This window comes from Lagopus muta, chromosome 6 (assembly GCF_023343835.1).
Source record: "Lagopus muta isolate bLagMut1 chromosome 6, bLagMut1 primary, whole genome shotgun sequence".
NCBI classification, from domain to species: Eukaryota; Metazoa; Chordata; class Aves; order Galliformes; family Phasianidae; genus Lagopus; species Lagopus muta.
In genome coordinates, this window is record NC_064438.1 from 25,214,345 (window position 1) to 25,242,017 (window position 27,673).

The window sequence follows — 27,673 nt, forward strand, 5'->3', positions numbered from 1 at the left end:
TTCATGTCAGATATTGATGGCCTGTGCCTCCTCTGCCTCTGTCCCTGCCCAAAGCCCCTGAATGTGATTTGTGCACCTGAAATGCTGCATGATGCACATCTCTCTTTCCCTAAACAGTTGCCTACAATGTGCCACAGACCTGGCCCAAAGACTGCTTCTGCCCTCACCACCACCTCACAAACACAAAGCACAGGTTATGTTAATAAAATATGCCTTTAATGTGGTCTGTCTTGAAATGCTTAACATGTTAAAGTCTTGAAGGCTGCTAGCACCATGTTTATGATCATCTTAGCACATTATTCCTCCTGCCTCTCCATAATCCGCTCCATACAACAAACTGTTCTCCAACGTCAGAATTCAATTGCAATGAATTGTTGCAGTGAAATTCTTTGGAAAATAAAGTTTCTCTTTAATCTCTTTGTTCATCTGAGAATGCCATTTAGCAGGTTTGAGCAGGAATCCTTTGAAGCCTGATGGCTGATTTTAAGGGAGTGTTAGTCTCTCAGCAGGCCACAAGGGAGCACAAATGGACACAAAAGCATCTTCATCTGACACTAATTCTTTTTCTGTCTTTTCCTTTCCACTGCTGTGTGCAAGGCCTGCATAATGAGCTCTTCATTATTCAGGATGTTGTATTCACCCAGCTGAACCAGACGGTCATATGCCTTCTCAGTATATGTGACCGAGTATGTTGAATAAGGGGAACAGCGGCCATAGAGGTCAACTTTGCCATCCTCCATCTCTGACTCGGATCGCTTCTGACCTACAAGGAGGGAGGAGCAAATCACTGCTGAGAGGTGGGAATTACTTCGGTCACAGGCAAGAAAGCTCTTAACTGAGCACAGAAAGGACTCTCCGTAGAGAGAGTTCATAATGTAAATTGCTGTGTGGGGGTGGGTTATTATTTTTTAACATGCTTGATTACATACCTGGTGCTTTGTAATTTTGGAAGGTATCATTAATTAGTGGAAAAAATAACAATATTGGTGCTCCTGGAGTCTCAGCATCTTCAAAAAGGTAACATTCTTTCAGGTTTTTCCTGTCTTCCTCATTCAAGTCTACTTTGGGAAATAGAATGCCCTGTTCTGAACAGTACTTGCAGGTCTGGTCCAGAGCCTGGATCAATGAACAAAGTGTTACTAAGTTTTAAATAAGAAGATACGATCAGGGTTTCTTGGAGTTCAAAGGAACATTTTCCAAGCTGGTTGTGAGAGTTATAAAACCCTAACTGAAAAGCACAGTAATGGTGAAGAGAAGGCATTTGTTTACCATGAATTCTTATCACAAAGCAGTCATATTTTACAAGAAAAGCAAATAAGAATACGTACAACTTATAAAAGGAGTATCACATTGCAGCAATAAGCTAAAAGCAATAGTGTTAGGACTTCTAGTAGAAGCAGTATCAAAAGCACCAAGGTATTAAAAACATCCAGGAATGCAGTAATTGAAGAAGATGTAGAAATCACTTCAATTTCTCTCACCAGTATCTGAGATCCAGCACTGTAATTTAAATGCAGAATGACATCCACCTTTCTCTCTGGTTTTAAAAGCGGCATGATGCTTGTATTGATGAAAAATCCAGTATCTACCAGAGACAAGTATTCTTCTGATTGTGTCAGCTGGTTGGGAAACGTGTCTAACACAGTATCTAAAAACAAAGATATTTCATGTTGTAAATGCAACAGTGCAAAAATGGTTAGTCTGTTTTCCACACTCAGACAACAGCTGCAGAGCCCTGACTGATGACTGTCTTCTGGGAAGGGGAATTCACCATATCTCTTCACTTCTGTCTTCCTGACTCCAGCTAGAGCTAGTTTGGGGCCTGCACTGGCAAGATTCATGATGGACGTTTCTTGTACCTATCACATGAGAACATGAGGACCACCAACAGGACCTGATGTCCCAGACATTGGGAGGTATGTTCTGCTGGCAATTTGTTGGTGTGGACCTCAATTCTGCACCATGTTATACCCCCGTGTCCCACAGCTGGCTTACCTAATAGTGATTCTACCCAAACATGGACTCTAACCATGGAGAATGTGTTTCATATTGAATCTGTGCTTTCCTTTTCTCTTGTTAGTCAATTCCCTTCCTAAGCACACAGATCCTTCCCCACACAGATCCTTCCCTGCTTTTCTCTACTACCTTTCCACCTGCAGAAGTGCCTGTTCTCCAGGTAGTCATTGTGCACCTGCAGGCCCTTCAGGAAGTTGTGCTCCTGAGCAACGGAGAAGCGGTCAGTGAGGGCATCACGGATGGCACTGCTGAGGGGGCTGGCAGGGGTGAGCAGGCGAGTCCTCAGATCATGGGGTTTCAGCGGTAGGAGAGGCTCTTCCTCTGCACAGTGAAAGACTGTTAAGTTTCATCTGCCTACAACAAGGTAACCCCTCAAAATATCAAAAATAAATAGTGATAAAATCAGTGTTTTACTGACTTTAAAAGCCTGGGATGAAAAGAACTGATGAGCACAAGTTGTAAAGTAAAAAAGAAAACAGAATGCTACTTTTACCAGTCAAATGCTATTTCCTTACACCGTTCATATGTGGCTAGGAAACAAAATCCAGCAGCAAGCAGCAATAAATACCTACTCCAGGCATAGACATCATCATTGAAATAGACTGAAAGCAGGCTCTCAAAATGGTAACTGATGTACTTGTTTATATTACCATAGCTCCTGTTTGAGGTAGTCAACATCTTCCTGCTTTATTAATTGTCTACAAAACAATCTTATTAATCTTGAACACTTTACAGCCCTCAATTTGCACATAGGTTACTAGACAGGAGATTTTTTCATTATCAGTTATGCTTTACAATATGAGACTTTAAAAGTGATTCCTTCTTGAAAAAATTACATAGCCTTTAAACTCATCAAAATGCCAAACATAAGGTGTGTATTTCACATAGATGTGTGTGACTATTTACCAGACTTTAATAGTAAGAACACAGGGCAAGGAAGAAGTGTAACTAACCTATATCATCCATTTTGTCCTGGGTCCACCTGTGCCAAAAATCCTCTGATGAATGAGACAAATTCCAGATGTATAACACATTCAATGAAAATAAACTACTCCACATGCCTGTGAAAGAAAAGAGCTCTCTAACTCAAGCATTCACACGTCATGAATCTCAGAACTGTTATCATGAGACAAAATTCACAAGGTTAATGCTTTTCTTTAGTTTGCTTTAAACAGAAGCTGTCTCATTTTAATTTGGATTTTTAATTTTCCATTTTAATTTGCTGATTTTTAAGCCTTATTTTGCTATCCAGTTTTATAGACTTTTTTTTTTCCAAGTAATGGTAAGATTTTTATGATTTAAAGAGCTAAGTTTAAAAAAAAAAGTATCACAAAGCTTATATAAAAAGACAGAATGAAAACTTGCAATATGAGGTATTAGATGGGGAATTATACTAGTAATGGATTACCTGCAATATATCTTTTAAAATTTGTTTTTAAAATGAGATTATTATTATTACTATTATTATTTTTTGAAAGAGAGGGCTGCGTTCAAGTCAATGAATGCACAGCCAAGGGAAACTGTGTGGAGTGGATAGGACCTGACATGCTCAAACACACCCAGTGCAGAGAAGAACCTGTGTGTCTATAGGAAGCACAGAAATTGCCAACTACCAGTGAAATGGCAAGAGGCAGCATGTTTGGAGCTGCTCTGAAGGTCACACTTCTTGGAGCAGTGTTGGCAGAACCATCAGTTCCCAGAGGCCTGGATTCTATTGTTGATAAACTGAATCTACTACACTAAGCATTAATTCAGAGATAAGATATTTATTCTCCCCCGCTTGTCATGCACCTGTTCTTTGATAGTGCTTCGTTCATGCAACTCAAAACTAGAGGAAAGTTCAGATGTTTTCAAGATAATAGATTACCTTCTAAGAAGCAGATTCGAGATTCAGGAAGCTTCTTCATTAACCGACCCATGAAGAACTCGCTGCCAAAATCCTCAGAGCGAACAAAAACCCCGTATTTCTGCAATCCTACTTCGTAAGGGGTAAATTCCACCCATTCTGAGACAAGGAATACAAGGAAGAAAACAATATTTTACTACAGTTCCTTAGCTGTGAATAAAAATACTGCTACCATTGAATGAAAGGAGGTAAAAATTAGAATAACTTCTACAGTTTGGTCTAATATTTCAGACAAATAGCAAGGAATTATGAGCATGACACAGATAAAGACCAGCAAACATGGGAAGACATGAATATTTTTGAGTCTGCTTTGTAGAAGGTCAGACTTCTGCTACAAGGACATTATGCCAGTATACATCAGCTGAGTTTCTGGTCCTTAGCAGAGAGGGCTTTTTTTAGACTATCTAAAGAGACTGTTCCCTTATGGACCAATTCAAATATAAAGACAAATGACTCTCAGAAATTTCATGATTACCTTTGAAATCCAGAGTGCTATAGTTGTTCTTGACATTGACTGCAGTATAGATAGGCAGTGGGTTCTGACCACGATCAATGGCCCGTTGCTGATCAGAAAGTTTATGGTTGTCTTTCTGTGATCCCAGAAATACAGTTACATTGAGACAAAAATTAGCAGAGTAATATTTTCTCTGGACCTAAACTTATAGTGCAGTAAAATTCTTGCCTCTAAAGTAAAGCACGTGCTGACCTTAAATTTTGAGATCCTCTATATTTTTCAAAATTCCTGTGATAGTTGTTTTACTCAAATATCATCAAGACCTGAGATGCCAGAATATTTAATGACCATTAGGATGAAAATTAAAGGAAACTTTCAAGAGCAGAAAGCAATAACAATGGTTAAAATAATCTTAATGTGTTACACTGCAAGTTTATGAAAAACTCCTCACAGATATGTCAAAGGTCTGCAAGTCTATCTGTTAATACATCTCATTGACATTAAGATGCTCTCTCTAACTTTGCTATTTTGAAACAAAATATTTGAAGAACATGCCAACAAATCTCAACATAAAATACTGTATTTCTCCAAAATACTGATTTTGCAATTCTATCAGAAAATATTCAAAATCTCAGAAGCAAGAATTATGTTTTCCACCCCAGAAAGATATCTAAAAAACTATCACTAAACTTTTTGAAAATGACTGCTTGCATATACACAGTCTCATAACAAGTTCTTTTTTTTTTCACAGAACAAACAAGAAAGTAAAATTTAAAGATATTAATTTTCAGAAAATTGTAAGCCATTCTGCTGTATGACATACTGTACCCCATCATGCAACAAAGATTCCAGGACAAGCCCCCAGACATCTATAAAAGATGTTTTGCGGCCCTCTGTTTTCCGTTGGTGCAGCTGTTTTTTGTAAAACTTCAAATACTCCAAGGAAAGGGAATTTATTTTGCATTTTGTCATATGTTTTCGAGCCTCGCTTATTTGCTTATCGAGATCCTTTTGTGACCAGTCAGCATCTCTATACAAGTTTGACATGGTCCTAGGAAGAGGAAATATATTGAAGAGGAAAAATAAAAATAAAGAGGTTGAATACATTTCATACTTCTATTTTCAGTTCTTTATTTTAAATTAAGTAAAACTTCCACTCTTAAGGCTCCAAAAATGATCCAAAGGATGGAACATCTCCCCTGCAAGTACAGGCTGAGAGAATTTGCTCTGTTCAGCCTGGAGGCTCCAGGGAGACCTGGGAGTGGCCTTTCAGTATCTAAAGGGGGTGTTTAACAAAGGAGATAGACTCTATCAGGGTCTGTTGTGATAAGACAAGGGGAAATAGTTTCAAATTAAAAGAGGGGAGATTTAGATTGGCTATAAGGAAGAAGTTTTTTTACAATAAGAGTGGTGAGGCACTGGAACAGATTGCCCATAGAGGTGGTGGGTCCTCCACCCTTAGAGACATTCAGGCTGGAGGGACTCTGAGCACCTTGATCTAGCTGTGGGTGTCCCTATCCATTGCAGGGGAGTTGATATAGATGATCTTTAAAGATCCCTTTTATCTCAAACAATTATATGATTCTGTGATTCTATGATTTTCTTCAGTTGTGTGCTCCTCGAGATAAGAGTCAAAATGTCTTGAACAATTTTCCATGAGTTGTTTTTAGAACACTCATTTTCATGCTGTTGCAAATTACATGATTTTTTCACTTGCAAAGACTCTAATCTATCATTGGAAAGAGATAAAAAAGACAACTGAGAAGGTGTTGTTAGTGGACTACTGCTGGTAGCCCTAGCCTACCTCAGCACTACAGTGTCATGAGGAGGAAAGCCATGAGAAGCTACTCACCAAGTTGTACCAGACAAGCCAGTCAGGTATGTAGCACAGTCCAGGACATGGAGCTTCTTCAGTCCCTGCAGACTGCCATACAGCGCGGTCAGAGACCTCATCCCTCCTCCTGTAGTCATGATGGCCACCACGGGGGTCTGGGCAACACAGGGACAAAAAGGACTGGCATCAGAAAGTGACCTGCAGCTAGGCTGAGAGTGGCGTGACAATAAGAGAGAAAGCATCAGCAGTAAAGGCAGGAAAAAGAAATCTCACATGTCAAAAAGAAGATTGTCAGCAACGATGGCAGTGACCAAGTAAAGACTATGGAGGAAGCTATTTCTGTACAAGGTGTATTTAGCCTGGTTTGCAATGAAGTTGAAACAGGAGAAGAGTCAAACTCAGGATAATGTCTGCAAGTGACATAAATGACAGGATGAGAATAGAGAAATGGGACACTACTGGAAGTGTATGTAAGATAAAAGGTGGGGAAAAAAGCAAAAAAATGTAAGTGGGAAAGATAAGGGGTGATAGCCAATGAGAGATTATGCAAGGGAGGCAAGGTGTCAAAGAGAAAAAGAACAGAGGCTTCACAAATTTAAGCTATAGAGACATTTGAAAGCATTACAAATGAACAGTAAGTGAAAGTATATGAGAAGGTGGAGCAAATAAGAACAGGAAGAGGACAGATCATATAGGAAATTTTAAGACAGCTAAAAATCCAATCTCAATGTCAAGGAAAACAACACTGCAAGAAAAAGCAATACATCTGGACTGGGACAGTGACAAGGCAGATGAAGGAGAGAATCAGAGTACAATGAAATAAGGTGCAGTATTTTGGACCTTCACTGCCATGACAGTGAGGACTTAACAGGAGAGAAGAGTGCAGACTGTGGGACTTAGCCAGGGTACATCTCATGGGGGAAAAAAACAAAACTGAAGTTTTGGAGAAAGCACTGGGGAAGGTTTAGAATTAAAAAGAATAAACAAATGGCTACACAGCCACAGAAATAGTGAACATTCAGTATCTAATTATGTGTTCCAAATGCTAGGCACTCATTTTTTGCTCATTTTCTCATTTTCAGATGTTTTGAATGTTTGCACTACAGACCTCATGATCCAGCAGATCCTTTTCCAGCTGCAGAACCTTCTTAAGAGCAGCAGCAACACATTTCTGCCTTTTGCATAGAAAGTCTTGCTCTTGAACACAGAGGTCAAACCCTAAACGCACATCAAGGTGGTCTGGGCTGGAGCAGAGATCAGAAATAAAAAATTGCATTATATTCAGTACGTAAGCAACAATTTTTAGTACAAATAAACTTACTAAACCCACAAAATATTGCGTTTACAGGAAAATTCTTTCTTACACTGCCAAACGGGTACTCAAAGCTGCCTGAAAGTGATGGAAGGAGGAACTTTTCTTAACAGTTATTAAAATAATAACATAAATTATATTTATGTTATAACACAAATAACAGTTATTAAAATAATAATAATTCTAAAGAAAAACATCTAATGAAAGACATTCCTGCAATTTCTGAGAAATCTGCTCTCTATAGTCTCTTACCAGTCTTCTGCCTTTGCGTGTAAATCAAATCCTTTATCCTGGAAAGCAAGAATGCAAACAGCATTAAGCATGATAATCTGATTTAGCCCTCTTCCCTGCAGCATCGGGAAGACTTTCATCTTGTGCTAAACTAGCAATGCAGATACAAATTGGGAGCTCTGAATAATTCAGCTGTGTACATGAATTGTTCTGAATGGTTTATTGTCAGGGAAGTTGTTCTGTAATTTCCAATGTTTGTATATGAATGCAACATCTGAGGACAACACCTGCTTACAAGGAAAGCAATTATAATTTACACACTGTACCTCCTGGCCAGCATGACCTCTTCTGGGCTATAATAGGACAGACAGTGAGGCTAAAGCCATAGCACTATTTTGCACAGCAGCCTTTGTTCCTTCTTTTTCTGCTGTTATACCCTACGAAAGCTGTCATTCTCTGATTCTATAAGGATTTTCTTCAAGTGTGGATCTAAAATTTCTTAGCAAGGAACATTTAGCATCAGCAGGAGATTGGTGCTATCCCCGTTAGTACATCTGCCTCACATACGTGTTAGAAGAAGAAAAGCATGAAGTCAAGGTGGGATAACAACATTCTTTGTATTCTCACTCCATTCAAACATTAGAAGATACAAGTTAATCTTATTACCTGAAGACCCACCAGTATTTGATTGTAGCATTTTTTTTGTATAATTTCTTCATCTGAGCATTTAAAAATGACCAAAAGCGTCAGGTGTTCCCAGTCTCCTCCAGCAGAAACTGGAAGTCTCTGCTCTGCAGACCTTACTGGCCCCATTCCCATTAATCCAGACCAATGCAATGAGGTTGGGACTCCCAGTGCCACGCAGAGAAACCAGGCTGTCCCACAGTAGGACCAGTCTTGTCAGTGGCAAGCAGATGCATTGACAAGGACAGGGATGAGTTTGATACAACCTCTGTCATAGGGAGCTCTAATGGGCTGTACAATTCACTGAAGTTGCAAATGTCCGTACACAGGTTTCTCAATCTCTCCCACAAAGGAACAGGCACTCACCTCTGCTAAGACCATGTTTTTTCCACTTGGAAGGGAATGAAGCTCCATGTTTTGAGTGCCTGAATTTGTGCCACACAAATAGGAGTGCTGAAAATTCAGTATAAAGGAACATTAGCCCCTTTCCACAGATGCAAATTAATATTGCTCTTTACGGCGCATGTTACTTTACATGCCACTATCATGCTTTATGAAGTCCAGTAATAACATACATAGGAAGGAGGCGGTTTCTTCCCTGGTAACATAAGATCCAGCACTGGCTGCTTGTATCTGGCATAGTGGAATTTGGCAGCATGGGGGGAACCAAAGACGAGATCAGATTCCAGTGTAATGTCTTGGGTGCCCTCATATGAGCCGTGCACTTTAAAGGAGAATTGTTTTTCTAAGAGAGAAACAGACACAGCAGTTTTGTTATCAAAATTGGAAATAAAAGTTCTTACAAAGTGTACCACAAGGCTGTTTTCATGGTTTCATTTGTTGCTTTTTTTTTCAGTTTTTTTTTCAATTTTTTTTCAATTACCTTCATAAAATTAACAAGTTGTGATTTAAAAAAGAGGTGACAGAGAAGTAACCTCACTTGATAAAGATTTCCTTTCCTTCTTCTTCTCAACCACCTGAACTTCCAAGCAGCAGATCTTGCGAGACTGTAAGAGACAGCAATAAAACACACATAGACAGGGAATTTCCCAGTTTGAGATTCTGTATTCCACTCTAAGTTCCTACTGCTGTTGATAAAGATGCTACATAGGCAGTGCGCTGTGACCCAATGAAATCATTCTCTCTAAACCACAACCTTGATGTCAGATGCTGACTGGAACAGGAGTCTCTGAGAAGCCAGACATAGCCAGGGCAAGGCTGGCAGGGTGGCATGGAAGGCCAGAGCTTTCAGAAGGGAGAAGGTAAGGACACGTACTGTGAGGCAAATGATGATGATGGAAAATGACAGCACTTAAGTGCTAACTTTGCAAAGCTGAAGCATATGTTGGCCTGATCATTGTGAGTCAGGTGAAACAAGGAGGGCAAAAGGACAAAAAAGGTGATAAAACATAATGCTCACCACTAGTACTCCATTAGTAATGATGGTTTCAGGAGGGCCTGAACTAGGAAACAGGAAGAAAAATACATTTTTAATAACTCATTATAATTACAGTATAACTCATGAACCACATTCCTCTCCTAATTTTCCTCCTTATTATTAGCTATATATTGAATCTGAAAGAAAAAAATCCAGGAGACTCGTAGCACATATTTCCTCATTGCACTGTCAAGACACAGTTACCATCAAACCCGCTGGTCCCATCCTGGGGCTCAGCAAAAAAAAAGGTTCCGCAGGGCCAAACTGTGCAGTGACTTCATACTAAGCCCCAAGCTGAAACTGCAGATAGTTAAACTGTTTTTGAAGAATTGTAGTTTGTCCAAGGACAAAAAATGGACTCTAGTTCAAGGATCTAGTGATTATTCCATGTTCTGTTATGCTTTGAAGAGTGAGTTCTCCTGCAATTCTCAAAGACAAAAAAAATGCTTAACAGAACAGCAGTTCCAGTATTCTGTCCTCAAATAATTTTCATTACAGTAGAAAAAGAAAAAAATTTAGGGTATTTTCCCTGGCTGCCTGAAGTTCATGGAAGGTCATCATGGCATAGTTCATACTACCAGTTCATCAGCTCATACTGTAGATTCCATGGGAAACTGTATTAGTCATCGGCATCACCAAAGAATGATGCACACTGGACAATTATGCGAGATTATTTCATGTCTCTGAATTGCCATTTCCTTTTGCTGCAGGTTATAGAATCATAGAATCATTTAGGTTGGAAGAGACCACTAAAAGCACTTAGTTCAAACCATCAGCCGATCCCCACCATGCCCATTAACCCATGTCCCTCAGTGCCACATCTGTGTGTTTCTTGGACACCTCCAGTGACAGTGATGCCATCACCTCCCTGGGTGGGGTTCTATTGCATTTCATGTTTACTCACATATTATCCAGTGCAAATCCCACCTCTAGCTCCTCTTTTCTCTGAAAAATAAAGAAAGGAAGAAAATATCTGACACTAGCCTACTGGTGGTTTTCATAATGCAAGCTCTTATTCTTATAACATATGTACACACATTGCGCGTGACTGGCAGCACACTTAAAATACATGCACCTGCCACCTTTTGCCTGACTGCCCTGGGTATAAAGATCTTTTATGGATAGGATGATTCTGGATGCCCGCCAGAGCATTGTTTTGACAAAGAAAGTGGTGAGCTTGCCTTTCTTCTGGGATATCCACAGTGCAACAATTCTTTTAGAGATGTTGCCTCATACTGAGTCTGCCAGCAAAGAGAACAAGGGGCTGCTGACAGGAGCAGCCAAACCCTCCTGGTGCAAAGGGGAAAAATGGTGGTATGCCAATCAGTGGAAGAAGAGGACAATCACTTTGTCTGGCAGCATGTTGAGGGCACTGGGGCAGAGGTAATTCTAGCATTAAGACTTCCTCCGTGGGCGGTGGAACAGAGCATAATTCCTTGATGGAAGAAAGTATCAGAGAGAGGAAAACACAAGTGGGGACAGAAGAGATAATAACAGAGAAACAAGCATTGTAGTCAACTTTTTTCCTCAAAGGATACAGGAGTACTTATTGCATTGAAGACACTAAAAAGTTACTAATATAGGATAAAAAAAGATGTTCTGAAGGCCTGAAGATCATGAATTCTAACCACTGTAGCTGCAAAGTGTATAAATGAAAGGCTTGGATACAGCACCTGGGATCTTAGACAGTCATGGGCTAGATTATAACTAGCAGAAAATTTCTATTTCTTTTAAGGGCTAGTGGAAGTCCACACTTTACTCATCTGGTATTTCACAAAGAAAGGTTTAGATAAGGCATTTATTGTCAATGAACTGCAGTTTGGATGTATGTAGCTGAGGTCAACTGGATGGTTCGTGACAGGTGCACAAGAGACTAAGAGAGAAGTGAGGTGGAAAGGGAATGTTCTACCTGAACGAGCATGGAGACCTTTTCATCAGTTAGCCTCCTGTTGTTCAATCCTGATATTTAGTTGCTAGAGTGTGACACTTGTCCCTGGAGAAAGGAGCCTGCCTGACGAGTGTGATGCTCAGTGAAGCTACTGGGCTTGCCAAGGTGGGGGCATTTTACCCTCTTGCCAAAGAGAGCTAAACAGGCTTCAGAGAGGCCAATTGCAGCTGGAAGATGAACAACCAGCAGCAGAGAATCCTTAAACACATAATTAGCCTTCATGGTATCAGACAGTACCACTCCCATGGATAACATGTGGGCTGGCTGGATTCAAAGTGTTGATACGCAAGGTTGCACATACAGGTGCAACAGGCTGATGTGACAGCCTCGCATGTGGATCAGCTTGGTGGCAGAACATGGGACCAACAATCCCATACAGCCATATAACACATCTATCTTTCTCATACTTTCTGCTCAGGATATGGGATTTTCTTCACAGCACGGGACATCCTTTCACATGCAAGGTGCCAGCACACCTAAGAAAGGTAGCAGGGCTTTATGTCAGTCCTCATGCCCTATGCTGTTGTTACACTGGCCTCCCTGTAAAAGCACGTCAAGATTCTCCGCAGAGATGTGCAATGAAAATTCTCTCAGCACAGCGGTGCTGGTGGTAGCTGTGTTAGCAGTGCTGCTTAGCACAGGATAAAGGTCCCAACAACCAGCCTTCAGGTCAGACAACCCTTCCCTGCAGCTATGCAGTACATCTTGTCCTTTCAGTATATTGGAACTTTTCAAATGCAACATTCAGAGACTCCCGGAACACTCTAAACAGGAACATTTCTTGTTGTGAAGTTGAATGACGTGAATTGGACACATTCAAACAAGTCATGCCACAGTCTGTAATTAGCAACTAGACTGGTTTGACATTTGGCTCTGATCACAGAGCCATTACTTCTTAATTACTAGGTTAAGTAGCAAGTGATGAAAAAAGCACCATGTGATTTTTAATGGTGAGGACAGACTCCTGTAGGATCCTTGATGGGGGCAGGCTCAACAAAGTGACAGTTTTGCAGAGGCATCTACAGTTTGTGGTCAAATACACCAGCACCCAACTTCAGTGTGCCTACAGATGCAGGAGTGAGGAGGCTTTCTCAAGTTAGGGTGGGAAAACTTCTCCCTCTTATGTGGTTGGGCAATCCATACATAAGAAGGAAAAAAAAAAAACAACATTTCAAACAACATTTTAGGCAGAAAAGCAGGCATAAAATCTTCCCGTGAAAAAATTCTATACCTTATTTGAGACCTCACCTGTGAATCGCACTTGAAATGCATGAAGACTTGTTCTCCCAGGGAAAGTTTGGCTATATCAAAGTACACTGTAAAGAGGTGATCATCTTGAGTAACAACATCCTTATCATAGAGCCCCAGCTCCAGCACATTCTGAAAAGGAAAGTACAATAATGTTACAAGTATCAGTTAAAGCAGTAGATCCATATTGATTCCACTTCTGTGATGAGTGAGAGAAAGTAAAGAGAGCAGGAAGGGAAGGAAATGGAGCAGAAATGAACTCTGTGTACACATCTACCTATAAGGAGGCATGGTGAGAAATGAGACATCTCAAAGGTGCACGTGGCTGAGTGATATACTTGTCTTTCATGGCATAGACAATTATATTGAGGGTACATGTTATTTTCATGTCTTTCTGTATAATCTCTTTGCCTCTCAGGACAATTACATACGTCCGCTTTGCAAAAAGATGAAACCAGGCTGTGATCCGTAGATCACAGTAAACAGAGTAATCCCAGCTAAGTACCTTGACCTGACTCTGGATTCTGAAGTAGAAGGTTTCATTCCAGACTGGGTCTTTACAATTCTGGATGGTTTTAGTCTGAAATTTGTCAGCTGAAGCAGTTGGCAACCACAGGCTCACGTAGCAATCAGTCTGGCTTACTGTACGTTAAGAAACACAAAGACATCTAAAGTGAAAATTTGCTCTAGAAGAAAGAATGACGTGCACAACAGGAGGGTCTACTTTCAAAGAGAGAGACTATGGTACATATTCATACATATCCAACAGAAACATTACAATTTAGATAATAGGAATGGAGAAAAAAAGACCTGGAGAGGGACATGAGTCTTCTCTGAATAAATGAAATTAGATATTTAATAAATGCATTAAATAACAGGAGGTTTTAAATTAAATCACAGGGGGGTTTCTCCTCCTGTGTCATCAGTTTAGCTTAGAATAACAACAACAAAAAAAAAAAGAGTTTGTGGCACTCCATACTGTTACACAGACTAAACGTTTGTTTATGGTACCCTCTTCAGATCTGGGAGATCTGGAAGCCAGTTTCAGCTCTTACAAAAAAGTGGTGGAACCAGCAAGCCATGCTGTGGAGTAAGGATCCAGAAAACAGACAGAGAGGTTTCTGTTAAGGGAGTTTTAGCACTGCAGAAATGCAGAACAGTGACTTTAAACACAAGTACTTGCTTTGAAAAAACTAAATTGCCTTGTGGGTTCATTAACATATAGAAGCTGCTACTTAGCAATACCATAGTGACTTTGTCAGCTGGTTTGGAATAAAATTAGATGTGATATTGATGATGTAGACAACTTGCGTCAAGTGCCAGATTTGTTGTAATTTGTTACAAGGTCAAAATTGTAATAAGACATCATGTTGATGAAAGGGAATTGTTTGGTCAGTGAGAAACATATTCAAATATATTAACCAACATGACCAATGGGCACTTTGAAAAATGAATAGAAACAAAAGCAAAATCAGAATAATATGTAGCAGAGAGTAATTTTCCTAGTCGCTCCTCCAAATAGTAATTCAGATTAAAATTATCACACTATTCTGGCAAGAGTTTAGGAAACAAAGAAATTATTGTTTCCATTTTAGTCAGAACAACACAAAAGCAAACAAGCAAACAAACACCTCCCTCCCTCCCCCCACCAAAATAGAAAAAAAAAATCCGCTTCTTGACTACACAAATAGAGCCATAATCTTCTATTATATTTCATAGAATCATTTGATTGGGTAGGGACAATTAAAGGCCATCTAGGCTTACCCCCCTGCAATAACAGGGACACCTACAGCTAGTTCAGAGTACTAAGAGCCCCCTCAGTCTGACCTTGAATGTCTCCTCTCTTTTCATTTGAAAACCATTACCACTCATGCTATCACAACAGACCCCGCTAAAGACACAGCTGCAGACCATCAGAAGTGAAGTACACTTCACCTGGTTTAATCTGTGAAAGCTGGTAGGCAGGCTGTAGTACTTTGGATTTGTTACCCTTTGAGACAAGGCTACTCCACTTCCTGTGTTTGTCCCATTCTTCCAATCAGTTTTTGTCTTTTGTTGCATGAATCTACTTCAGAGGAAAACACAGGAGATGTTTCTGCATTTCCTGCTTGCAACATACTGCAGTAGCTGTTTTGTCCATCCCTTTTATGAATGTAGAACATATGCATAATAGGTGCACCTGTGACCTTACAGAATCACAGAATCATAAAAGTTGGAAATGACAACTAAGATCATCTGGTCCAACCACCAACCCATCTCTGCCATCCCACTAGAGAGAATCATCTCTTCACAGAATAGGATGAAAGTAAAGAGAAGCACACTGTTCATCCCTGGAACAAACATGCTAGCAAGGGACTTTCTCCAGCCACAGAATAAACCTAGAACATTCTTTTCCTTAGAGGATTGGCTAGTGGCCAATGAAGGGTAAAGGGTCCATACAGAGCACTACAGATACTTACAAACATCTGCCTGGTGGATATTTCTTGCTCTTATGACTCTTACAGTCAGTAAGTAACACGGAGATGATTCTATCTGCAAGAAAAAAATAAAGCCACACGTAAAATTTTGGAATGAAGGCTGAAAGTAAATAGCATATTTAGGAGGTAAAAATCTAGAGAGAGACATACTCAAACTGTATACAGCTTATTTGAATTTTCCTATGTGATTAAGAAATGACCAATGTCATGCTTCTTCTGCTTCTATCATGCTTCTTCTGCTAGTATCTAAGCCATGAACTAGGCCAAAAGGTTTCACTACTCTTATAGATCATTTGCAGATTTTTGTAATCCTGGTGAATTGCTGTGCTTTCTTGTCAAAATTCAGCTTTGTATAGTGGTAAGATTCCAATTCAGTTTGGGAGAGGAGATACCTCTAAGGTAGAAAATGAAAAGCTGCATTAGGCTTTTTGCAAGTGATAAAATTACTATTGTGGGGATTGGCTCCCATCCAGCTATGACTCAAGTTCAGACTGCTGGGCTACGGAATATGATTTTTCCCCATTCTTGTTCTTTTAAACATGCAGTATTTCCAGTGCTGCATCAGTGTTTATAGGCTAAATGGAATATAGAATAATTAAGGTTGGAAAAGACCACTACAATCCTCTAGTTCATCGCATCATATTCACTGCCCATATCTCTCAGTGCCAAATGTCCACCTGGTATCTCTCAGAATGTTTAGCCCAGCTGCAGCTGGGGCTAACAAATATGATATCCATACTGGGGACATTTAGCAAGTAGGCTAGTGGAGAACCAGATAAAAGAACCCTTCATGTAACAGCAAAGCACCAGGTCCTGTAAAAAGCCAAGAGCACTGGTACTGTTCAGCTGCATAGATGGTGACTGAGTGTGCACACTGATAGGATCAAACCATAGATCAGAACCCACAGAGCAGCTCTGGATAAGACAATCCACTTGCATTTGTGCCTAAAATGTAATTCTAAAGGCATAGAAATAAGGAAGGCACAGACAGAAAGGCACTGTACAGTCAAGAGGTACAGTGATTGCATAAGGGTGAAGGCACTGTGCCAGCCCTTAACGCTCAAAGATTTGAGCAAGGACAGAATAGAGGTGATGGAAACTGAAAGCAGATATTTAAGAATAAATCCTGTGCTGTCTGTATTTTTCTGCTTAGTCATTTTTTACTTTAGTTCAAAGCCTTCTGTCTGCAGCTTTATTAGAACTGCTGACCTTGTTTTTACCATATAGAGCTCTTTTTGTGAAGCTGCCTGCCAGCTGTTGGGTGTGGGTTATGACTGCGATGCAGGGAGTGTGGAGCCCCTCAGGGAGACAGGCTGTAAAGGATGCCCAGCATGGAGCCATGGTCAGGAATGAGGAAGGGGACTGAGGAAGGGCCAGTGCTGTCAGGGGCTGGCTTTGGCTTTGCAGAAGACATTTTCTGGAAGGGCTCAACTCAAGTTCAGGAACAGAATTCTACGGAGTGACCCTCACGGCCTGTGTAGTGATCCAAAAACAGCACTGCGGGATTGAACAAAATGCTGAGGTATGTGGATGTGTCCCACCGTAACGAGGGAATCTTGGCTTAGGCACCATGGAGGAACAAATCGTGAAAGGATTATGTGCTTTGCTTAAAAAAGCTTAAGAGGGTGGGTTCATGGCCCAGAACCTGTTGTGCCACTGCATTGCAGAGTTGCGTTTTAGAAAGTATTTTCTTATCTTCACATTCTCCATTCAATGAAACAACAGAAAGAATTGTTTACTCCCTGAACTGTAGGCGTAACGCTTTCTGTTCAGCATATGAGCTCAAAAGAGAAAAAGGCACCATTCATAACTGCGGGAGGCTCAGGGAAAACCTGAACACTCTCTAAAGCTCCCTAAAAGGAGGTTATGGCCAGGTGAGGGGCAACCACTTCTCTTAGCTACCTAACAGAGATAGGATAAGAGGGAATGACTTCTAGTTGTGCCAAAGGATGTTCAGATTGGATATTAGGAAGATTTTTTTTTTGCAAAAAGTGTGATAATGCATTGGAACAGACTGCCCAGGGAAATGGGGGAGTCCCTGTCCCTGGAGGTGTGGTACTTAGGACATACTTTAGTGGGCAAAATTGGTGGTAGGTGGATGGTTGAAATAGATGATCTTAGAGGCCGTTTCCGACCTTAATGATTCTATTCTATTAAATGGCAGTAAATTAGAGCGAAAAAGTTCCAAAAAAATTCCATTAAAGCACACCTGGTCCTGTGGTTTCTGAAAGGAAGGAGTTCATTTAACATGCCTGAATTCTCCTGCAAAACTCTTAGCTGAGATTCCTTTCTTTTCACAGAGGCCAAAAGTAAGGTTAATTCAGGAAATCCGGTGTTGAAAAGCCAGTTCAGGATTGTGCCATACTCTTTGTGGGAGTAAATGGCTCAATTTCACGGTTATTACTACCTACACTGGCAGCAAATTTGCTTTGGTAAGACATATGCAGCAGAAAGCCTAGTTAAACCCACTCTTTAATAACTATTAATCTTATTAAAACGGGATTCATTTACCATCTGCCAAGGACAGAAACAACAGTAGAACTTGAACATGAAGCAAGACGGCACAGCAAAGTGATTAAAGTGATAAGCTGGATGGGGTTTCATGGAGGCAGCTGGAAGAGTTATGATACCTAATTAGACTGCTCAGCAGACACTGAAACTGATCTCACCCAGGCTCTACCCAACAGAATATTCTCTTCTACAGTTCCACTTTAAAATTCTCTTTTGCAGTACCTTTGTAGCAGAAGTCCACTGTTCCCCATCACAATTCAGCCGCATATTTCCATCCAGTGGACTGGTTTGGGTGGTCAGCTCCTGCAATGAAAAGGGCTAAAATCTTGCTGGCTCCTAACAGCAATCCTCCTTAGGAATTCATAGCTGCACAGCAATGAAGGAGAGCCCACAGCCAATGTTCCCTTCAGAGCTTCAGCAGTTGACAGTGCCCCCAGCGATGCCACTGCCATGTTGTGTTGCCCCAGTGAGGCTGGGCAGGGCCATAGCAGCCCAGTCAGGTCCACCCTTTCTGTGACAACTGCTCCAGGCTCTGGTGACATACCACAGGGACAGCTTCTCCTGGCTCTAGCTGTTATAATAGCAGCAAACCTGTCTTCAGTAAACACACCCTGTAATTAATTGGTATTTCACCTTGAAGCACATCTCTGTGCTACTTAATAGTTCTTTCTAAGGTTTCATATGGCACGTTTCTGAAATGAAGAAAACTCTAACATGTACAAAATGCCTCCTTTGTAAATAAACTTTTACTCCACAAGCGGATTTTCCTTCCTTTCCTTGATTCACTATCATTTTAATTTCTGTAATGAGTTCTTGAAGCACTGATTTCTTCTTCCTGTGCAGCCACTTAAAGTCAATGATAGGTCAGGAAAGCAGTCCCATCAGTGCACAATATGCAGCACAGCTGGCTGAGGCCCCAGACACCCTGTTTGGCTCTGCACCCTTCTTACCTGAGACAAAGCATTGCCTGACTCCATTGTGGGCGCAGTCACGTACATGTCCTGTGTTATCTCTGGCAGCACAACTTTACATCTTCCAGCTTCCAGAGACACCAATAACTTAGATGTCTCATGCAGGTGAGTGACTATTTTATAAACTGACTCAGAGCCCCACCTCTGCCTGATTTCTTAAACCCAGCTATTCCCCTCCCATTTTCTTGTGCAGCATCTTGTAAAGCAAATAGGAAAAATATCCCTACCTGTACAATGGCTGGAAGTAACTGTTTGAATCACTTTGCCCAATTCTGGCCAATGGCAAGCTGATAACTAATGGTAAGAGAAGGATACCCTTTTATCTAAGTGCAGAACTTTCCACATAGCAAGACTGATAAAATGCAGAAACAGTGACATAACCAAAATGCAGATAATCTGTTATACTATATAGGATACAAAAGCTAATAGAAAAAAAAGAGGGAAGATACGATTTCTCTCAGACTGGTTGTTGCAAAAGCCATTTTAAGGGATTCTGTACCACCTATCCTTGCCATCTCAAGTCTAGAAGTGCAGAGCAGACACACTCATAGGTTGTTTTGTCTCTACTCAGCCCAGGCCCAGCCAGGATGGGTCTCTTCCTAGGAAGTTGTATCCTCTTCCCCTCCTTTCCTATGGCTCATTATTATCACCACTATTAAGACAAAGAGTCCTGAAGAAATGACTTTCCTTAACTCCACCCCTGTGAATACTCTGGTGCTGCTTTCCAGTTCAAGCTGATTCTGACTGTAATCTGGCTCCTGTGCCTGACCCAGTGAACCCTGCCAGCCAGACACAAGATTTATCACCAATGTAGAGCTCTTGGGTTCAGCTGCAAACCTAGCCTCTGCCTCTGCTAGAATCCAGCTAACCCCTATGCTGGCATAGCCTTCAGCTCGCTGGGAAAGGATTTAAAAGGGCATCAAAAGCTGCTGCATCTTCAGCACATCATAACAGATCAAAATTATGGGAGGAAGGGAATGCTTTTGTTTCCCTGTTCTGGAGTAATGCCTAAGAGCAAAAAGTTGGCTATGTCCTGAGCATTTCTTAGCTTATTTGTTAAATATAGTTACTAACAAACACAATTCCCATGCACATTCCCATACTGCACATTCTCATGCAAACTATCACCATCATCAAAGACAACTCAGTAGAATAAATTTTTGCTTTAGGCCATGTTGTTTTGCAATGCTGTGAAGAATTGTGTCTACCTACAAGTGCCAGCTGCAGTTATAGTTTGATGAATTGCATTTTTCACTAGGTCAGAGAAAACTCTTGGCAACACTAGCATCCTCCAGCTATGGTTAAAGTCAGTGCATTATTCTGACACCTTTTTGGAAAGCTTGCTATAAACCAGGACTGAAGCTCTGAAAACATCACTCCCACAGTGCCAATGACCAAAAAAACCCTCAAACACACTGGCTCTGGGCTGTACCATCACTCATCCCCCAGAAAATTAGGCACACCAGGTGGGAGAAACTAGGGGTGATGCTCACAGCTTGCCAAGATCAGAAGGAAAGGATACAAACCCATTGGAGAACTAAATTCGTTGGGGGTATTCCAAACTAAGTATGTTAGCTGAGGCAATGCAAGACTGAGGTTTCCCCTGGTGTGGGAAAGGAGCAGTCATTATTCCTCCATTTTGACAAGTGGCAGTCCATATCAGATATGACCCTTTGCAGGCGGAGTGGGACTGTGGCTCACTTTGTAGCCCTGCAGTCATCTCCTTGTTCACGATGCTCACAGCAAGCATTTGGGACACTGGTTCTTCACTAACAACAGTTTCACTTTCCTGGAACAAGGAACACACTGTGAACCTAGAGCATATCACCAAGATGCCTGAATATGTGGAGCAGGGCAGAATTTCCATTTTGAAAACGGCATTTATTGCCCAATATTGTTAATACAAAACATTTTTATGTAGCCAGTATTTCCTCAGAGCCGGAGATGATTTTATCAGAAAAATCTGTCTATTTTTTCATATCGGAGATTTCAGGTTCCAAAGGAGGTAATTCCCAGGGTTATACACAGAGCACAAAGCACCATATTTCAGAATATGACTCATGAAACTACCATAGAACAATAAAAAAGCGTGTAAGAGTGTATTCATTCAAAACTCAAAGATTTTTGTACGTAAAAATGTATGCTCTGACTTTTAGCTTTTCAATGTCATAATATAGATGCACAAAAAAGTAGTTTTACTTGACATCCTCAATGATAGAAGTATTGGAAAAGTAATTTCAAACTCATTTGTAAATAAAATTTGTCTTTTTTCTTGCCAAAATGAAAATCCTAAAAGAGTCATTTTGCACCAAACCAAGCAGGTTATTTGATTGTTAATGAAGCTTTCAGATTAGATTCCCCAGGCTAATGAGGTAGGCTATCTATTAAAAGGAAGTTTATGTTTCAAAATGAAGGTGTTATAGAAAATATTAACTCAAAAATGTTTCAACTTACCAAGCACTTTTCCGTGGTTTATTTTAGTCTCAGATTAGGACATCTAGTTAACTTGTCTAGTTAATAGATTTTCTTCAAGAATAGCCTCTTTTAAGTGAATCTTCAATTTGATTTTCTCTTGGAATGCAATGGTTTTTATAGGTTAATAATCTTTACAACTCATCCTCAGCACTTTCAAGAGTTCAGAAAAGTCAATTTCCATAAAAGGAAATAAGAAGAAAGATTGAAAATGCAAACCTGCCACAAATGGTATGGGTATATTTGTGCTGGATTCTACAGAAGGCCTGTTCATGTTCTTTTAAGATGGTCTTAGTTATTGCAAACTATTAACTCTCTCTTGTCTGCACATTTTGCTAGAAGTGAACAAATGAGCAGTTTTTGCTGATGAGTGTGTGTCCTGAAATAATTATGCAAATTCCCTTGAATTAAGCAATAAAAGTTTTTATTCTCAAGTGGAAGTAGAATATTTTCATTTCAAGTACTTTTGATTTAAGAAAGGAAGTTTGATATGAGAAATAAATCAACTGGGAAAAATTTCCCAGTGTTTTTTATTTTTAAAGATTCAAAATAAGATCTTGATTTTTTTTATTTCAATACAAACAATAAAAATTGACAGAAATTCAGAGGAAATTCTGATGTAGCCAAATTAGACTTTTTGCTGGGGAAAAAAAAAAAAAAAACAATAAGCAATGCTGGAAAAATCATATGCTGCTTCCTCCTAGGTTTTTCCTTCTGATCTATATGTGACACATTCACAGCTCAAGATTCCTCAGGAGATGGACATGATTCACAGTACTGGCTGTGTGCACACACTTGTCCCTGTTACCTTTCTAACCCCTGGCTGCTCTTCAAAATACTTGCAAAATAGAGTTGACTAAGGGATCTGATGCCAGATTGCAACTGGGTCTCAGGATTTTCTTCATTTTCCAGGTTTGATACATGTTGTTTTCCATGAAGATAAATTGTAGGGAGGAGACATTCATGTTCGTGTCCCTCTCTTGTGGCCTGTCAGTGTGTTAGCTACATTGTATTGCTGTAGCACCTTGGTATTAGAAAACGTTTCTCTTATCTGTCATAAAATAAATTAGGCTTAAAATAAGACTATTTTTAAAAATCTAACAAGAATTCTGTAAAGAGTGCTCTAGAGACAACCTTACTTTAGGGAACATAGCATATGTAAAGATCTCCCAGGCAATGTCCTTGCCTGAAGAAGCCACTTCACAGCAATGAAAAAACCCCGCTGAGCCACATGGGGCAGTTTCTTTCTGTAGCGCAGAACAGCCAGTGTTCAAAAAGCTGTGTTCCTCCTGTGTGCTAGAGCATGAAAAAACTGCTCTGAGAAGATATAGACAGCTGGATAGTTAGCAGCACGTGTTTTGCCTCCTCCTTTGCATTGCTGTTTGCAAGGCTTGCATAATCATCTGTGAGTTATTCAGGATGTTGTATTCACTGAGGTTCAGCAGCCGGCGGTAATTCTCATCAGTATACCTGACTGAGAACATGCAGTAAGGGGAACACCGGCTGGTCAGGTCAAGTTTTCCTTCCTCCATCTCTGAGCAACAGCGCTTGACACCTGTAGAAAAAGAGAAGTTGCTGATGTGGCATATCTTCAGTCAGCAGTGAGATAGTTCCACAGCAGAAGAAAGAGGGAGTCTTTCTTCCAGGAGAGAATTCGGAGTTTAAATGCACCAATAATGCAGTCACGTGTGGCTGCCTCTTGTTAAGGTGCACCCAGAGCAATGAGGGCAGAAGAGAAAAGTGAGGGACAGCATTATAATGTTCATCTGTAGCTTTCTCAACAGTAGCTTCATTAAAATCATGGTTCAGACAAGGATATCAGCTTCAGTGGGCTCTCCAGTCACCACTGTCAACGCACCTGTACGCAATTGGTCCCCTGAGCAGCTGGGACCTGGATGATGGAAGGAAGATGCTACTTACAGAATAGCATCCTGATTCTAGTCTCAAGGAACTTGCCACCTGGACCCATCCCTGCATTTGCATTTTTCATGTCTCCCAAATTCAGCGAAAGCAGAATTTTGAATTCTACCTCCCTGCTTACCAAGAAGTAAAGCAAATGTATCCTAACAGCTGTCAGTAAAGGAGACAAATACAAAGCAGGTGGCCTGGGCAGAAGAAGAGTGGGAGCCTCTAGTGTCAGGGAAGTGGGTAGTGCTGCCTTTTGTTTAATTCTTTGCCCCTGTATCTTACCGGGTGCTTTGTACTCTTGGAAGGTATCATTCACAAGCGGAAGAAAAATCACAATAGGGCATCGTGGCGAATCTGAATCTTGGAAGATGTAGCACTCCTTCAGGTTTTTCTTATCTTCATCACTCAAAGAAATTTTTGGGAATGGGATTTTCTGCTCCGAGTAATACTTGCACGCCTTATCTAGAGTCTGGAGTATCACAAATATGATCAGCATTAGAGTTCAGCCTGGCTGTCCTGAGGCCCCAAAATGAATATCTATCACTAATGTTTAGTGACATGGAGCCATAGGGTGGGTTCCTTCTTATCAAGGGTTGTTATACACATAGCTACCCCATGTGTTAATGTACCACATGGATTACTAATCTCAAGCTTTCATCTCAATAACAGAGTTGGAGATTTCATTCAGGATTCAGCTTTATAAAAGCAGAAGAAATTAACAGAAGTTTGGGGTAAATCAAGTAGTGTTAAAAGTGGAAAAGCCTGTGTTTGATATACTCCATAGAATTAATCAGAAAAATAAATCACAGCAAGAAAAAGTGTAAGATATATTACTACATGCTTAGAAGCCAGGAAGCCAGAAGATAACAAAGTTTGAATGTGCAATTGTGTCTGTGCAGGCATTCCAGCACATAGATAAATATTTTACTGAGGAAAGACTAGAGTACTATAGTATACTGTGCCTTTTCAACTAAACAGGCAAAGATGTTTAACACTACATTTCTGACTAAACTAAGTTGATAAAGACCCAAATTATTTTTCTCCAAGCCTTTATAGACAGCTAATTAAATTTATCCCCATGAAAACGGTGTTTTGAAGCTACATCCTCTAACAACAAGATAATTTGAAAAGGGTTGTATTTAAATATAGGGCTGACATCACAGCTTTTGAAATGAGGATTTAGGTCACTCAGCAGATTCATTTCTCCTTTCCTTGAAGAAGAAATCACTGACCTCTTCTAGCATTTGAAGAAGGGAATACAGAAGTTAAAAATTAAGCAGCTGAATTAATGAGTAGTTCTAGGTTCTATAGGCAAACAAATTGAGACAGCAAAACGTAACATGATCCTCCTTACCAATGTATGAGATCCAGTAGTATAACTTAAATATATGATGACATCTACTTCCCTCTGCCGTCTTAAAAGTGGTGGACTGCTGGTATTGATGAAAAATCCAGCATCTATCATGCCCAGGTGATCAGGATTTTGCATCAGCTCATTGGGACGTGAGTCTAACACAGTGTCTAAAAGGAAAATATTTATTGGAATAAGAACTGATTTGTTGTTGTTTTGATGGGAAAAACAACCCACAAAGTTGAACTAGCCATCTCTTAGACCTTTCACTGTTGCAATAGATAAATGTCAAATAGACACGAGAGGGACCTCAAAATACCACCCAAATTCATATTCTTAAAAATGTTCTATATAGAGATTCCAAATAATCTATTTTAATAATTTGCCATCCATAAGCTATTTCTAATATTTAAATTAAATCTCTCATTTCAATCATTGTTTCATGTTGAGTCCATCACTGATATGAAGAACAAAATATCCTTTTCCTTTTTTACATGTAGATTTGTGCTTCTCTGTCCTTCCACTTCTCTTTGGACTAGAAAGCCCCATTTCTTTCAGACTTTTTCTCATTGTTCATATTTTCTGGGATTTTTTCAGTCATATCTGCAGTTAGAGGCACAGCCTTGCTGAATTAAAGTATTTTCCATATTCTCGTTCTTACTTTAAATTTTGTTCTGTTGGCATCGAGCCTACCCTCTCAGTAGGGACCACAGACATCTCAGATAAACCACATAAGCACATGCTTATATTTTAAAACAAACTTAAATACCTGGCAACTCTCTGTCTCTTCTCACCATTTTAAAAAAAAAAGATAATTTGTTTTAGGCTTTTTTCCCTTGTCAATAGATTTCTTTCAAAATTTCATCCCAACACCACCTGGATATGATGTCTCTTAAGTTCTTTGTACCTTTCCATTGGCAGAAGTGCTCATTTTCAAAGTAGTCATTATGCAGCTGATAACCCCTCAGGAAATTGTGATGCTGGGCAACTGAGAAGCGATCGGTTAAAGCACCCCGAAGAGCACTGGATAGAGTGCCAGGAGGGGTGTACATGCGAGTCCTTAGCTCATGGGGCCTTGTAGGCAACACTGGGTCTTCATCTAGAGGAGGAGAGAAATGTTAATGAATAACTAATTCATTTTTGTTTCTGGTTGGAATGGTATGTAAGAGATCTCAGAACATTTTCACTGAACATACTCTAAAAAACAAACAAACAAAAACCTGTTCTGGAGCAGAATAGGGGCTGCTGCACAAAGATTTGCTGGTGATCTTGAGGTTTGGCCTAAAGATGGCTCATCAGAAGCAATCTTTAGTCCTGAAAAAAGGAGACCTTAAGGGAACCAAACAATTCAGAGAATATTCCTTCAGTCAGAAGGAAAGTTGTGTATCCACACATGAAGATTCCATGAAGTAAAGTAAGCATGGGCAAAATGGGGCTAAAGCATATGCTCCCACTCAGTCAGATGGGCAATAGAAAGGCATCACAAGATTTACCACAATAGATGACAGCTTCTACCCAATAATAACCCACTGCTACATGAGTATATGCTTAATCAGTAGAATGAGAGTATCCCAGGAAATACATTCACACTTAGAAATTACAGGAAGTTTCCAGGGTGACTACGTGGGGGCATATGTAGATGAAAAGCAGAAATGACACAAGGGGTGGTTTCTTGAAATTACAACTTGCTATGCCAGATCTGGTGGCTGAGAGTGCAACAGGGGAGATCTTGCAGTTTCTATCATTGCACACATGTATTTCTTTATTTTCAGGATGTGTTCAATTAGAGCTACCATCATGTTGAATGATTTAGCAATAAAATTGTGGTTTTTGTATTGCTTCAGAAAACACCCTCTGGGCCTCATTTATCTCTAAGCCAGGATGAATCTAATGTAATAATTACTGTGTTGAGTAATGAAATCAAAATCCAGGAAATATTGATCAGCCAATTGATATATAGGTTGATTTCCTGCACTGGAAGTAAAAATAACTTTACTCTCTGATACAGTCTTTGTTCTGAGTCTGAACATGTCTGAGTGATAATGAGCAATAACAAAACATTTCCTGTGATATGTGTGACCCCTGTAAATCTTCCAAGTAAAGATTGAACCATTCAATCAATAGCATTTTCATAAGTTTAATAATTACAGCACCATTTCCCTATTTATTCTTTTCCTCTTAGTTCTTAGGTTGGGAGAGGAAGTTGCCTTTTTTTTTTTTTTTTTTTATAAGGATCCTATGATTCTGGATTCTAGTTGAAAGATATGATATCAAAAGGCATTCAGAAGACTAAATGACCATAAGTGAAAGGTCTAAAAATTTCTCACCAACTTCATCAATTTTGTCTTGAGTCCATCTCTTCCAGAAATCCTCTGAACTATGTGACAGTCCCCAGATTTGTAAGAGGTTCACAGAAAAAATACTGCTCCACATACCTATAAAGAGAATTATTGACCATTAGAACACATTTTAACAATAAACTCTTTTTTCCCTTTTCTTTTGATCTCCTAGATTTATTTTGGAATGTCTGTATCTGAAATATTTCTAAACATTGAGGCTGTCCAATTTCTCTATAGACCTCAGTGACCTCTATTTTTGTTAATGTCAGTTCTGTGCCTCATCTACTGCATGGCTTTGCTGCACAGTAAAGAAATAACAGAGTGGGAGAGAAGAAAAAGAGCAAAACCCACTCAAGGAGAAAATTAAGAGCTCAGATAATGCAGACATCACAAAAACATTAAAAAAAACCCTGTCTTTCTTATTGCAGATCGTCTTTTTCTCCAGACACTCTGGTCACCTTTTGTGAGCCATGAATCATTTCACAGAGGGAGGAAAAGCCTGTTCAGCCATTTGGTTTGTAAGAGAAAAACGCACACCTTACTATTTAAGTATTCACATACTGCATGGGCTTC

General features: G+C 40.0%; 2 protein-coding genes across 2 annotated transcripts in view; both read right to left on the bottom strand.

Annotated features, from left to right (window-relative positions):
* Positions 1-374: 374 nt before the first annotated feature.
* LOC125694730 (cytosolic phospholipase A2 epsilon-like) lies at positions 375-19,057 on the bottom strand. The gene is made up of 21 exons (XM_048948329.1): positions 19,010-19,057; positions 18,282-18,362; positions 15,007-15,061; positions 13,577-13,713; positions 13,072-13,203; positions 10,780-10,820; positions 9,858-9,900; positions 9,378-9,444; positions 9,013-9,182; positions 8,804-8,890; positions 7,775-7,812; positions 7,319-7,454; positions 6,229-6,365; positions 5,205-5,427; positions 4,398-4,512; positions 3,884-4,021; positions 2,970-3,077; positions 2,146-2,337; positions 1,482-1,648; positions 930-1,116; positions 375-763 (listed from the first exon to the last, which is right to left on the bottom strand). The coding sequence occupies exons 1-21, from the start codon at positions 19,055-19,057 to the stop codon at positions 555-557; spliced, it is 2,511 nt and encodes an 836-aa protein (XP_048804286.1). The 3' UTR covers positions 375-554.
* Positions 19,058-22,229: 3,172 nt separating this feature from the next.
* LOC125694734 (cytosolic phospholipase A2 epsilon-like) overlaps positions 22,230-27,673 on the bottom strand; it is a 30,492-nt gene continuing 25,048 nt past the window's right edge. The window contains exons 17-21 of the mRNA XM_048948331.1: positions 27,089-27,196; positions 25,669-25,860; positions 24,765-24,931; positions 23,693-23,879; positions 22,230-23,057 (exon numbers count right to left, since the gene is read on the bottom strand). Coding sequence (XP_048804288.1) covers positions 22,846-23,057; positions 23,693-23,879; positions 24,765-24,931; positions 25,669-25,860; positions 27,089-27,196 — 866 coding nt within the window. The 3' untranslated portion in view covers positions 22,230-22,845. The remainder of the gene's footprint in view (positions 23,058-23,692; positions 23,880-24,764; positions 24,932-25,668; positions 25,861-27,088; positions 27,197-27,673) is intronic.